Here is a 13,078-nt window from a genome sequence, read left to right on the forward strand (position 1 = left end):
TATCCAAATCACGATCCATAAACGATTGTATTATCTCTTGGCTTCTATCACATTCTGAAATGAAATGTCCCAATCATTCACATCTGAAACAATGTCCAGCAAATGTGCCCTATTTCAGCTCATAAACCAAAGTTTGCAACCCCGAACCCTGTATCCCAAAGCATACATGCCCTATTCCTGTTACGAGAGGCCAACCGAGGCTCCACCAACACCTCACCAAGAGATCTCAAAACCAAGGGAAGAAATCGCCAAAGATGGGCAAGAAAATCAACCACCTCGACCCAAATTGGACAAGCCTGCATAAGTATCTCCTGAAACTCCGCCATAGGCCTCCAAGGAACCATATGAACTAACTGACCATCCATGAACAACGGGATATGTTGCATAATATGAGCACGCACTTCCGGGGAGTGGAAGACAACCTCAAAAAAACCCCTCGGACCATCATAAATCTCTTCCACAAGGGAAGCCTGTCCTTGCCCTAAAGCATCATCCTAACACATCTCCACATTGGCAAGCATGGATAGCAACCATGCACGGATTCTAGTGATCAATGGAGTCCTTCCCATAAAGTAAAAGATGGCTGCCCTCTCACATGGAAGGCAGCAATCTGCTGTAGAACCAGATCAGCATCCATAACAGCGACCACATGTTCCCCTTGTGGTAAAAAACTCACTTTACCCTCATTAGCTTAAGCATATTCCGACATCGGATGATTAGCAGAGGCCAGCATAAACTGAAAAGACTCATTAGAGAGAGAACACAAAGCATGAACATTTTGCTAAGGCAAATTCAGGGTACACAAGTCCGGTTCTTCGACCAACATCTCGCGATGTTTACCCATCTCATCCCCTTCCATTAATTGCCCAGAATCTTCAGCTGACAAATCGCCATCTGATTCCGCCAAGTCTTTATCGTCCCCATTTCCAATATGTTGGTCTAGAAAGGCCATATCAATACCATTAGATTCCTGCAAATTCACCATTTCCGAGGTTTATGCTGATTACACAGATTATTCCAACCCTGGCTGTCTGTCATAGAACAGAACTGAATCTGTCTCCTTCTATAGGCCGTTGTACCTCAGGACCTCTGCGCCAATCTATACTTTGCTGTTCAGTTTAAACAGACCTTTTACAATCTCTGTTAGTCACAGTCTGTCTTACCCGGAATTAGAGCAGGTCGTTACACCCTCGCTATCAGACGCAGAGCAGGGCACCACAAGAGTGTCAAATTAGGTCGACGATGATTGACAGTCGTGTTGGGACAAAGCGCGTGCTGGGGCAAAAGACGGACTTAGCTCGACAAGCAAGCAAAAGACGGGCGTTTGGAAGTCCAGGGCAGGAAACGAAGTGATGGGCACGTCAAAACAAGACCCTGCGCTGGTCAAGGCCAGGGAAACAAGCGGCGCGCAAGGCAGGAATAGAACACCGCAGGACAGGGGAGTCACATCCGTCCACCAGCAAGAAAGCACAACCCTCTCTCTCTCACGCCCTCCATCTCTCTCTCTCTCTCTCTCTCTCTCTCTCTCTCTCTCTCTCTCTCTGTGTAATCAAGTAGCGAACCTAGCGGTAAGCTACTTGTTTTATTAACCCACTAACCAGGGTTGAAATCTCCCTTTTTTAACATCCATACTAAATGATTGTGCAAAGTGTAGGAATTGAACCCAGGACCTTCTAGTCACCACACATTCAACTCTAACCAACTGAGCTACACCCATTTGATCAACTCTCTTTTTTTTTCGTGAATAAGAGTATATTAATGTATGGAAATATTTACATCACGCCTTCAGGCCAACCAAACAAAAAGGAAAACAATAGTAATAAAGGCATCAGGCTATCAGAACAACCATTCTACATGATTACCACTAAGAGATCACATCAAAACGACAACAGGAGTAGAGCAAACAATAGCCAGCCAGGGCGTAGCAATGTCAGAAAGAACCAGGTCAGCTAATATCATAGAAGAGATCTACGATAGAACTAAACCACGCTAAACCACGAACACGGGCCACATGACCATGGATGCCCAATATCGAATCAAAAATAAAGGCATTACGAGTGCGCCAAATATGCCACAGGGCTGTCCACCTAAGGAAATGGAAAAGGCAAGAATAATCTGAAGTCAAAGAAGTCATAGAGGGCATGTTTCCCATAATCCATGAATGAGGAAGCATCCGTTGCTGAGTCGCCGAAGACCACACATGGGAAATAAAACTCCAAATTTGTCGAGCAACAGGGCAAGAGACAAAGAGATGAAGCAATGTCTCATCACATGTAGTGCAGAAAACACAACGACCAGCATAAATCTTGCAAGCATGCAGCACATCACCAATTGGAAGACCCCCAATGAGCAGCCTCCACATGAACACTTTACCCTGATATGGAACCTTAGATTTCCAAAGTTGTATATCTTTCCTGCCATTTCTTTTTACTATCCCGAATATGCCATAGTTTAAACCTTCCCAATGACCCATTTCTTGGCCTCCACCATCTGATGATATATTTGATTAGGTGACCTCTTCTCGAAATCATCAAGAAGCACAAACATCCAATCACGCTTTGGTTGCAATGGCTATAATGCGGGCAAGGGAGCGAACCTCTGAAGTTTGTCCTGTATGGATGACCAAATGTCACTATATCCACGAGGAACCCGGAAGTACTGACGAATACACCTGAAAGAATAAAGACAGCCTGCCCAGGAATAACACCATCAACGATAGTTTGCAATCCCAAACGAGCCATCTGATTAAACTTATCTTTCTCCAAATTTTTATCCGGCCAGTCCAACAACCTGGAGGAGGCCAATAATTCTGCCTGCAGCGAATTCCCCTTATGACTATCAGGAGGGCCCCAAACTACAAAACGTAACATCTTCTGCTAGGATGCAATCAAATGAAAAAGGAGAAAAGACTGAGAGACCTTAATAGGCCTCAAGGAATTGAGCACATGCCACCATGAGGCACGAATAACCATGTTACCATGAGGTATGCCAATCTTTTCTATGAAAGATTTAGTAATATCTGACCAAGGATGACACTATACACATAGGGCTTGCAAAAGGGTTAGCCTCAAAGCAGCCATATGCAAGTTAACATCCAGCAAAGCTACACCCCCCATCCTTTTCAAAGTAGTGACATGCTGCCATGAAATCCACACCTGTCCCAAACGATTGCCTTTCTTTTTCCACAACATGAATGTGATAGACTGGACCAATTCCAAAAGGGACTTCTTAGTCCAAGGAAGTAGTGGCAAAAAAAACGAAATCATGCTAATCATAATACGCTGAGCAACTTTAAGTCGGACATGTAGAGGCCAGCCTTGAGATTTCCAATACATAAATCTATCATGAATCCAAGAGCCTATCCAATTTAGTATGGCACGAGGGGCTACTTCCACACCAATACGATATCCCAAGTGTCTGGTTAAATTTCTCCTTGAGATCACAATACCATGCCAATCCAATGCCCGTAGATCATTATCCATACAAGAGAGAAGAGTAGATTACTGAGTATTAATATGGAGACCCGATGCCAAAGTGAAAAGATTCCATGCCACCATTACCCGATTAACATTAGTGCGATCTACCTTAAGAAACATAAAAGAATCGTCTGCCAAAGATTGACCCACAAGTTGGGTACCAGAGGGAAGAGACAAGCCAACTACCTCACTTTGATCAGCCAACTTATCCAACAATGAGAGCATCGGGTGAGTGACTAAAGCAAACAGCAAAGGGCTGAGAGGGCAGCCTTACCGAAGAGACCGGGATAAGGCAATTTCCTCCGTGATCCCTCCATTAAGTGCAATACGAGCCACAGCACCCTGACTCATGGTATCTACCAAAGAAATCAAGAGAGGACCTAATCCCATTATAGACATTAATCATCGCAAAAAAGACCAGCTAACATGATCAAAAGCCTTCTCAATATCAAGCTGAAGCATAACCACCTGTTGGCCTGAAGCTTTGGCATAGTCAATTCCCAATTGAACATTCAAGATGTTTTGCATTATATTCCAGCCTTTAAAGAAACCATATTGACATGGATGAACCAGGTGCGGAAATACCTTCTGCAATCTATTGGCAATGATCTTGGAAAAGATTTTATATAAAGAACCCATAATAGAAATAGGTCTCCATTGTTTCAAAGATGTTGGAGAGGGAACCTTAGACAACAACCTAATGACAACAATCTTCCAATCTGAGGGCATCATTCTGGAATTCCACACTTCCTAACACAGGCGAGTTAATGGGTCCTTAAGCTGCTCCATATGGGCTGAAAACAGCTCATTAGGCAGCCCATCCCAGCCAGGACTTTTCCTTCGAGGCAAGTGGGACAGTACTTCTTCCACTTCAGCTTCTGAAATATCAGCCTCCATTAAATCCACCCAATAAGGTTTGACCTGATTACTAACCATTCTACAAATATATCTACGAGCAAAATGAGCAGCATTTGAAAGAAACTCTTGTGGACCCAATAAGGATCTATAAAATTCAACACTCATCCAAATGATGGAAGCAAGATTGGTCACCATAACACCTTGTCCATCCATTAAACGCACTCTATTTTCCTGAGCATATTTCTGGTGCAGATGAGCAAAAAATTGATGGGATTGACAATTATTGTCGTGTAAAGCTTCAGCCCTAGCTAGCAATTTGTATTTTGCATATTCCTCTTCCTAAAGAGATTGAACCCTACCCTTCAACCATTCAATGCATGTGAGCAAGTCATCATTGTAATCTCCTGCTTTACATAGTGAACAATGAATGAGCCAATAAAGATTGAGCATGCTGCAATTCAACTCGTAAAGAGGAAGCATGCTGAATACCATATTGTCTGGAAAACACTCGGGCATTGTCCCTAAAAACCCTCCATGGATCCATCCCTCCAAATAAGGCCCTCGAGCTAAAAGAAGGGATCAATTGCTAAACACCATCCGAAAACTGATTTTGTTGTAGAAAAAATTGGTTAAAACGAAGAGGCAACCAAGCAAGGAGAGCCTTAAAAGCATTAACTGGTCTGTGACTCATTTTCAAGACTAAAGGGTAATGATCCGACAAGACATGCTGTCTTTCTACCCACATGTCAGTGAGATTGCAGGAAGAAAAGAGCCAGACTGGCAAATGTAGATCCTATCCAATCTAGCCCAGGTATTTGATGCTGAAAAGAACGATAAGTATATCCTGATTGCGAAGGATACATCCACGACCACATGCCTTGTTTCAAAGACCCAGCTGCAAGGGCATCCCAAGCCTCTCTCTCAGGGGCATCCATGACTGAGTGCAGAGAAGTCACCTAATCCCCATAAACACATGCATTAAAATCATCCATGACGAAGCCTTGACGAGCCATGGCAAGGCAATGCAAGTCATCCCAAAGTTGACGACGTTCCCTTGCAATAGAAGGTGCATATACGCCCACCAGCCACAAAACCTCCCCCTCATAAAGTATTTCCAAAATCAAAAATCGGCCATGAGCATCCTGAGAAACCAACGATGGTTGCAAGGACAGCCAACATTAATCCCAATTTATGTGGAGCTCGACCACTAAAAAAAACTGCATAATCCTTGTAAACATAAGAAGAGTTAGTCAAAGCGTGTTGTTTATGCTCCATAGCACAAAAGACATCCCAATTTCCAGCTAACACAACTTTCCACAATCGATATTGCTTACTGCGCGAAGAAATGCCTTTCACATTCCACAAGGCAATTCGCACGATAAATCACAAATGAGACAAACTACTGAGCCACCTCTTTCCCTTTTCCTTTCACATCAATGGCTGCCTCGAATCTCTCCATTTCACTTCAAATTACATCTACAAGATCTGTCCTCTGTAAATCAATAATCAAAGCAAGTGAAGGAAACCATTGTTGCTGGGAACAAAGAACATCTCGAGGAGGCACAAAAATCCCACGCGCATCAAAGCGCAAAGCACGATCAGAAGACCTTTTATCATCCATTGCCAGTGTATGAGAAGACTGATGTTTCATATAAAACTCCCTGGCTCTGCGATGAAAGGTTTGAGTGATAGGATGCAACGGTAGATGGGTAGAAGTCAAACGAGAATCCTGTCTAGTCTAACATCTAACCATAGTGACCCAAGAATCCTCCTGAGGAGACAAATTCCACCCGACCGCAAGCGACGCACGCTACGCTTCTAACTACTGAAACATCTGTTGAGAATGGTGGTCTTGCATAACCATGTCAGGATCCATAGAGCGCTGCAGTACCTCAGGCTTTTTGTCGCATTCAGAAACAAAATGGCCCAATTGGCCACATCTCAAGCAGTGTCTAGCAAAAGTACCCCATTTCAATTCAGACACCAAGGTTTGCAACCCTGGAACCTCAAGGCGGTGGGCGAGGTTTCCCCATATCCCAAAGCATATATGCTCTATTCTTGTTGCGGGAATTTGGTTTAGTGATTACTCGCGGTGAGGTACAACCTAATGGCCTATACCACATGACCAATTTTCTTCCCTAGCCGATAGTTGAGGGCTCCGTGTTCCATAGCTTCTAGGCATTAGCCACATCTCGGGAGCCTAGAAACAATGAGCGTGGGCATCTTGGCTATGACTCTTTTTAAGAGTTGCCTTTCCATGAGATGATTGAGAGACTTCCTCACCTCAAGCTAGCCCAAAATGTCTATAAAGCATACCAGCTCAGGAAGAAGCAGCACCATACCCCATTCCCTCAACAGTCTACACATAGAGCTGAGGTGCCTCTTGAATTGATTCATGTTGATCTTTGTGGGCCAACATCCACTGCCACCTTGAACAGTGCACTGTACTTCTGTTTGATAGTGGATGATCGTTCGAGATACATGTGGATGTACTTCCTCAAGCATAAGTCCGATGCTTTTAGATATTTCTCTGCTTGGGTGCTGTTGGTTCATAACCAGACGGGTCGTTGTGTTGGTTACATGAGGATGATAGTGGTAGTGAATTCATCTCCCATGAGTTTTCCGAGTTTCTACAGCAGCATTGCATCTCTTGCTAGCTCATCTCTACCAACTCCCCCTCTTAGAATGGAGTCATAGAGCGTAGAAACCGGACAATCATGGAAATGGCACACTCTATATTGTTCGCACAGTAGAGCTCCCTGAGCTAAGGCTGCTACACTGTGGTGTACATCCTCAATCGATACACGCCGACTTCTATGGCTCTTCCTCAGAAGACCCCGTACAAGCTATATCCCACTTTAAAGTCTTCAAGTGTCGTGCATATGCCTAATGATAAAATAGGAAAGCTCACTCCCGAGCTAATCTTCTTGTCTTTGTTGGATATTCCTCCGAAGCAAAAGCCCATCGTTTGTTCTATTCTCAGACGAATAAGGTACTCATTAGAAGGGACGTCATGTTTGACGAAAGGGATATTGTGCAGTCCTCTGCACCGGATTCCGATCCGATTCCTCATTCCACATCATTGGAGATCGTGCCTACTGAGCCTGGTCTACTACCCGCTCCTAGCCTACATGCAGATTCTTCAGCTCCCAGGTCCCCTCCGCGAGACCCGTTACCTTGCTGGTACCAACAGACCATGCGGGATTGGGGGATCTCACCACCAGATTCCACTCAAAAGGAACCTAGAAGATCTGTCCGACTTGCACCTCAAGCATCAATTGCGTCGCTGTTTATAGCTGATTACATAGCCCATTCTGAGCCAGATACATGGCAAGAGACTCTTTAGCACCCTCAATGGCGAGAGGCCATGAAGAAGGAGCTAGAGAGTATTGATCGAAATGAGACTTGGACGTTGGTGGATTGTCCAAGCCACAAGAAAGTCATCGAAACGAAGTGGATTTTTAGGACCAAGCTAAAGGTTGATGGGACTTTAGACAAGTACAAGGCTCGCCTTGTCGTGTTAGGGTTTTAACAAAAGCATGGTATTGATTATAAAGAGACCTTCACACCTACACGGTTGACATCTTTTCAGTTATTACTTGTGCCACTCACCACAATTGGCCGATACATCAGATGGATGTCAAAAGTGCCTTCCTGAATGGTAATTTAAAGGAGAAAGTCTATGTGGAGCAACCACCAAGTATTCCTTCTGCGAACCCAAGGGATAAGATATTCCGTTTGTTGCAAAAAGCTCTTTATGGGCTAAAGCAAACACCACGGTCTTGGTTCCATAGGATGGACGAGTTCTTACAGTCTCACGGATACCATTCTACCCCTTATGACCCAAACTTATATGTTCAATCTACTGCAAAGGGGGTCAGTTACATCTTGCTTTATGTTGATGACTTACTCATCACAGGCTCAGATTCTACTGCCATAGGGGAAATCAAGACAAAGCTTAGTACTACATTTGAGATGACAGACCTTGGTTTGTTGTCTTACTTCTTGGGGATGGAGGTAGTTCGCTCTGGGGGTTGTATTTTTGTGTCATAGTAGAAGTACGCACTTCAGGTCATGGAACAATTCACTACGGATCAAACACGGCCAATGGCCACACCTCTTGATCCTACTATCCACTTGTCGAAGGATACCCTAGGTCAACCCTTCGATGTGTATACCTATAGGTCTGTTGTAGGGAAACTTCTTTGGTTAATTCAAACTAAACCAGACTTAGCTTACTCAGTCAATATTCTCAGTCACTATTTCACAACACCTGGGATGTCACATTAGATTGCATGTCTTCATGTGTTGCATTATTTATAGTATACTTATTCTTATAGTCTCACTTATGGTTCTAGTTTATGTTTGTAGGGGTATATTGATTCTGATTGGCTAGGAGATCCTGACACCTAACATTCCTATGGCGGCTACCTCTTCACCTTTGGGCACGGCTCCCATTTCTTGGTCCAGCTGTAAGAAAGAAACGATGGCAGCTTCCACGGACAAGGCTGAGTATAAGACTCTCTTCGATAGCACCACCGAGGCCATCTACCTGAGGAGCTTACTGGCGGTGCTTTACTTCCCTTGTGACTCTCCCACCGTTGTCTACTGCAACAACTAGAGTGCCATTGCCCTTATGGGCAATCCGATCATCACACCACAGATGCGGCGTGTGAGAGTCCACTTCCACTTTTCCAAAGAGTAGGTTGAGCTAGGCACTATCCACCTAGAGTTTATGTCTTCATCCGAATCGGCTTGGGTACACCCTCCTCTACTTCTTTAGATTGACGGGGAGAGGGTGCCTTCCTCTTGCTTTCCCTTCTAGTTTAATAGGGGACGGCTACTTCTCTTGATAGTAACAATGATTATGCTTATAGTTTTTAGACATTCATTCATTTATTTATTCTTTTATATTGTACTTATAGACATTTGTAACTTCATCCACACTGTTAAGATGACATGATTGTAAAAGGACACTTGGGCAAGTGAACAATTTTCCTGCAAGGGCACTTTCCAAGTGGCACTATTGCATTGCGTAAGCATAACATCTTGCATATCCCTTTGCATTACCCTATGCATTGGTATTCTATTCTTGTAAATATGCATTTGTGCACATTTATCCCTTTTCAGTCTTTTGGAGTAGTCGACTCTGGATCCACCATATTCATGGCATTGCACATGGCAATCTCCAAGGCAATTCCCCCTAGCTTGCTTGCTTGCTTTGCTTGTCTTGCTTGCTTCACATCTTTGCTATATTTGTATCACCCACACCTTAGCCATTTTCCTTCTTTAATTACTAACACCCAGTAATAGTAGGGATAGTATGCTTATTTTGTGAAGGTCTCGGGTGTGTGACCATCCCTTATCACTCTCCCGTTTGGGGTACGGATACTCCATAGGACGAAAACTAATTTGAAACCCTCACTTAGTGTTAAATCTATCAAAACTACAAAGCCCTCAAAAGAAAAAAATTCCATAGTTAATCCCATCGACCTTTACAGGACTTGATAGGCCACTGAGCAGCCAACGTGTATCCTTTGTCCGATGCCCTAGCCTCTCTAGGGTGATCACTTGGGCTCCCTTGATAAGATAACCATCGCCTTTATAGTCTTGGTAGGCCACTAGGTAGCCCACGTATACCCTTTGTCCAATGCCCTGGCTGCTTTGGGATGGGACGCCTTGGGATAAAAGATAAAGGGGGGGGGGGGGGGAGGAAGGGCTTGGCTAGCCTCCTTCTCGTGGCACCGCTGTTGGGCCTGAGAGGGGTTGTTGAGCTAAAAATTCATTAGCCTCACTTAAACAACCCTAAAACATGCTTAATTAAGAAAGAAACCTTTTTTATTTAAAAGGAAATGCATTCCTAGAGAGTATCTATATCCCATAAGCACAAACCCACTTGGGAGGGCCCAAACTTTCTATAAATAGGTATGCTACCCTCCATTCAGCCCTAATCTCATTTTTGCAGGCTTTAGGTGTTTTCAGCTTGTTGCCCACACCCTATTCGCGGAGGACATCGCAGTCCAAGCTGTCCATTGCAGTCTTCACTCATTTGGCACCTATTTCCAGCCCTCCATCATTAGTTTGCTGCTATTTTCAACTAGGCAACTGCTACTGTCTATCATCGAGTTGTCGTACAGCCTGCGACATCAGCATACTGTTGCGTTTGCAGGCCCCAGCTGCTGCCCTGCAGATTTTCTCTCTCCTCTAGCTATCGCCATCATCTCAGCCTATTGCTACTGTTTTCCCTCTCCTGTAGCCTGCATTTGCTGTTTTCTCTCTCCTCACCTACATTTTTAGTCTTTCTCTCTCCTCACCTGCGTTTTTAGTCTTTCTCTCTCCTACACTGCTATTTGCATCAGATCCAACCTTCCTTGGTTGCGTTTGCTAGTGTTCAACATCCAGAGGCTGCCTTGTTGCGATTCGGGATCCGTTCGGAGTATGACACACTCTAAAACTCATTACCCCTGCCCTGATCCTTAAGATACAGGAATTCGAGGTACAGTATTCATTCACTGCGTAGTGTGTTTACTACATGAGCATTGTATATTCAAAAGTCATATCATTTCATTCATTCTCTGTGTTCATTATCTCTGAGTTGCCCTAACCCTAACTGTATTCTTCTACCAATCCGTGCTTTGTCATATGGTGTTATTTGTGTTTCTGTTTAGGGTATTTTCTTCATACCCTGGTGTCACTAACTTCTTGGTTCTTCTCAAACCTGGCCCTAAAAATATAGAGACCTTAGGTCATTGGATCATCGTTGTATTTCCTTCATCATTCATTCATGCCCTATGTTTCCAACTTCATTCACTACTAGCATTTGCCATACACTCTATTGTCTCCAGTGCCCACCACAAGCCTACCATTTCTTTACATCATCATCTTCTACACGGATCTATCTATCCTCATTTCTACCACATGAGCTGAGTACTTTTACAACATTTTTCAAGCCAGCACCTATTCTAGCTTCATCACCTTGCAACACTTGACCTGTAAGAGCTTCACCTACTACCATCATTCTTCCCAAGCAGACTCTCTGAGCTTGTCTCACAATTTACTAGGATTTGAAGTGTCTTCGATGGAAGAGCTAGTAGTCAACTAAGGTTGAGAATTTGAGGCATTGTTTGCTTGGAAGGGAATCTCTTTTCTATATTTCTTGTTTGTGTTGTATTGAGACTTTTCACAACAATTGATTCCTCAATATCTTGAGAAATCCAATGTATAATTTTCGTATGAGGGGGACAGACTGTTCCCATGTTACTATTGTGTCTTTCCATCTACCTTCTAGATCTTTTCGTATCAATGCTTTTAATTGATGTGATTAGTGCAATTAATTATATCATTAGAGTCTGTTATGTAACCAAGTTACAAGAACCATGATTAAGATCATGATCAAGAATGATATCAACATCTATCATCTTCTCTCCATGCTAAATATTTAGAGCATCACTAATCAAAGATATTTAAGATCCTCATCTTGAGGATAACAGATTCTACTCTAAATAACAACAGATTTTGATTGTGTTATAACCACAATTTTGCTATCTTGGACAGCAAGTGATCCACAGAGAATCAGGCAAGGTGAATGCTGTCTTCGAATAGCTCTAGCCATAACCCAATCAAAGATCCCAATCAAAGATCCGCACATCATTGGGCCTTGAAATTCTCTAGCCACACACAACTTCCCCTGTCATGGGTTTGAGTAGAGAGCATCATCTGTATTTATTGTTTCAAAAATGATAGTGTCTGACTGTAAGCTCATAGGACACTTTTGCAAAACATTTTTCGATGGGTTAGAGAGTCACTGCACAGCATTTAATCCAACGACACAGGCTGTGACTATGATCCTGTCTGAAATTGTGCAAATCAGTTGTCCTAGGTCCGACCAGCAACGGAGTTTTTTGTTTTGTCTGATGCACGCACTCAGTGACAGGTCACTGACACTTTTGCAGCTTCTTGATAACTCAAAATCCCAGACTTACAAGGCAGATCTTGGCGTTCTCTTGAAATTTATCATAGACATTGCTTTGATTCCAAACAGAAAGTCCACTGCGTGCAAGAAAATAATCTCCTCCTTTCTTTCCACGGTTTTTTCTACGTATCTGACTAGCGTCGATATGGCTCACGTCAGCCCGTCGATATAAACTGATCTGCAGGTGGCATATATGATGCATGCGTACCAAGGGAAGCCTCTTTCCATCAGGAATTCCTACCCTTCGATTCTCAAAGCGTCGGATTTGTACATGAAATGGGAAGGGCGAGAAGAGGACAGGAAGGAGGGGTTACCTTAGGTTGACGCGGAGGCGGAGGGGGCGGGGGCGCCGCCGTGGGCGCCCTCTTGGTGAACATCCTCACAAGCATGGCCATGGCTGATGCGAGGCGCCACCTCCTCTTCCTTTCTTCTTCTTTTTCTTCTTCTTACTGTTTGGTGTCCGAAGGCTGGAGCTAAGAAGAAGGTGGTATATCGAAATCCATGCAAAATGAAAAGGTGTGACCTTTTAAACATACTACATATTGAATAAACACAACAACGTGAAAATTTTTACTTGTGTGCCAACCTAATGGCTAGTAACCAAGAGCATGTAGGCTCATTGGTAACATTGGTGTGTGAGTTTCCTGAAGTCTTGAGTTCAAGCCCTAGGGCTGGCTCAAGATAACCTAATCATATGGGGCATTCATGTGTGGTACTTCATCTTATGACACACATTAAAACACTTACTCGTTAGTTTGCTACCCTCCCATGT

The 13,078-nt window shown here is 43.6% G+C and overlaps 1 protein-coding gene across 7 annotated transcripts in view; it reads right to left on the reverse strand.

Annotated features, from left to right (window-relative positions):
- LOC148038663 (uncharacterized) overlaps window positions 1-12,786 on the reverse strand; it is a 72,071-nt gene extending 59,285 nt beyond the window's left edge. For 2 of the 7 annotated variants that reach the window (XR_015690023.1, XM_087674190.1), the window contains exon 1: window positions 12,621-12,786. Coding sequence is in view for 3 of the 7 variants with exons in the window: in XM_087674190.1 (XP_087530316.1) it covers window positions 12,621-12,701 (81 nt within the window). In the remaining 4 variants the exon portion in view is untranslated. The remainder of the gene's footprint in view (window positions 1-12,620) is intronic. The other 5 variants (XR_015690029.1, XR_015690017.1, XM_087674189.1 and 2 more) reach the window with 4 other exon arrangements.
- Window positions 12,787-13,078: the final 292 nt, after the last annotated feature.

This window comes from Lygodium microphyllum, chromosome 3 (genome assembly GCF_053477565.2).
Source record: "Lygodium microphyllum isolate KBCC chromosome 3, Lygodium_microphyllum_v1.1.10, whole genome shotgun sequence".
NCBI lineage: Eukaryota > Viridiplantae > Streptophyta > Polypodiopsida > Schizaeales > Lygodiaceae > Lygodium > Lygodium microphyllum.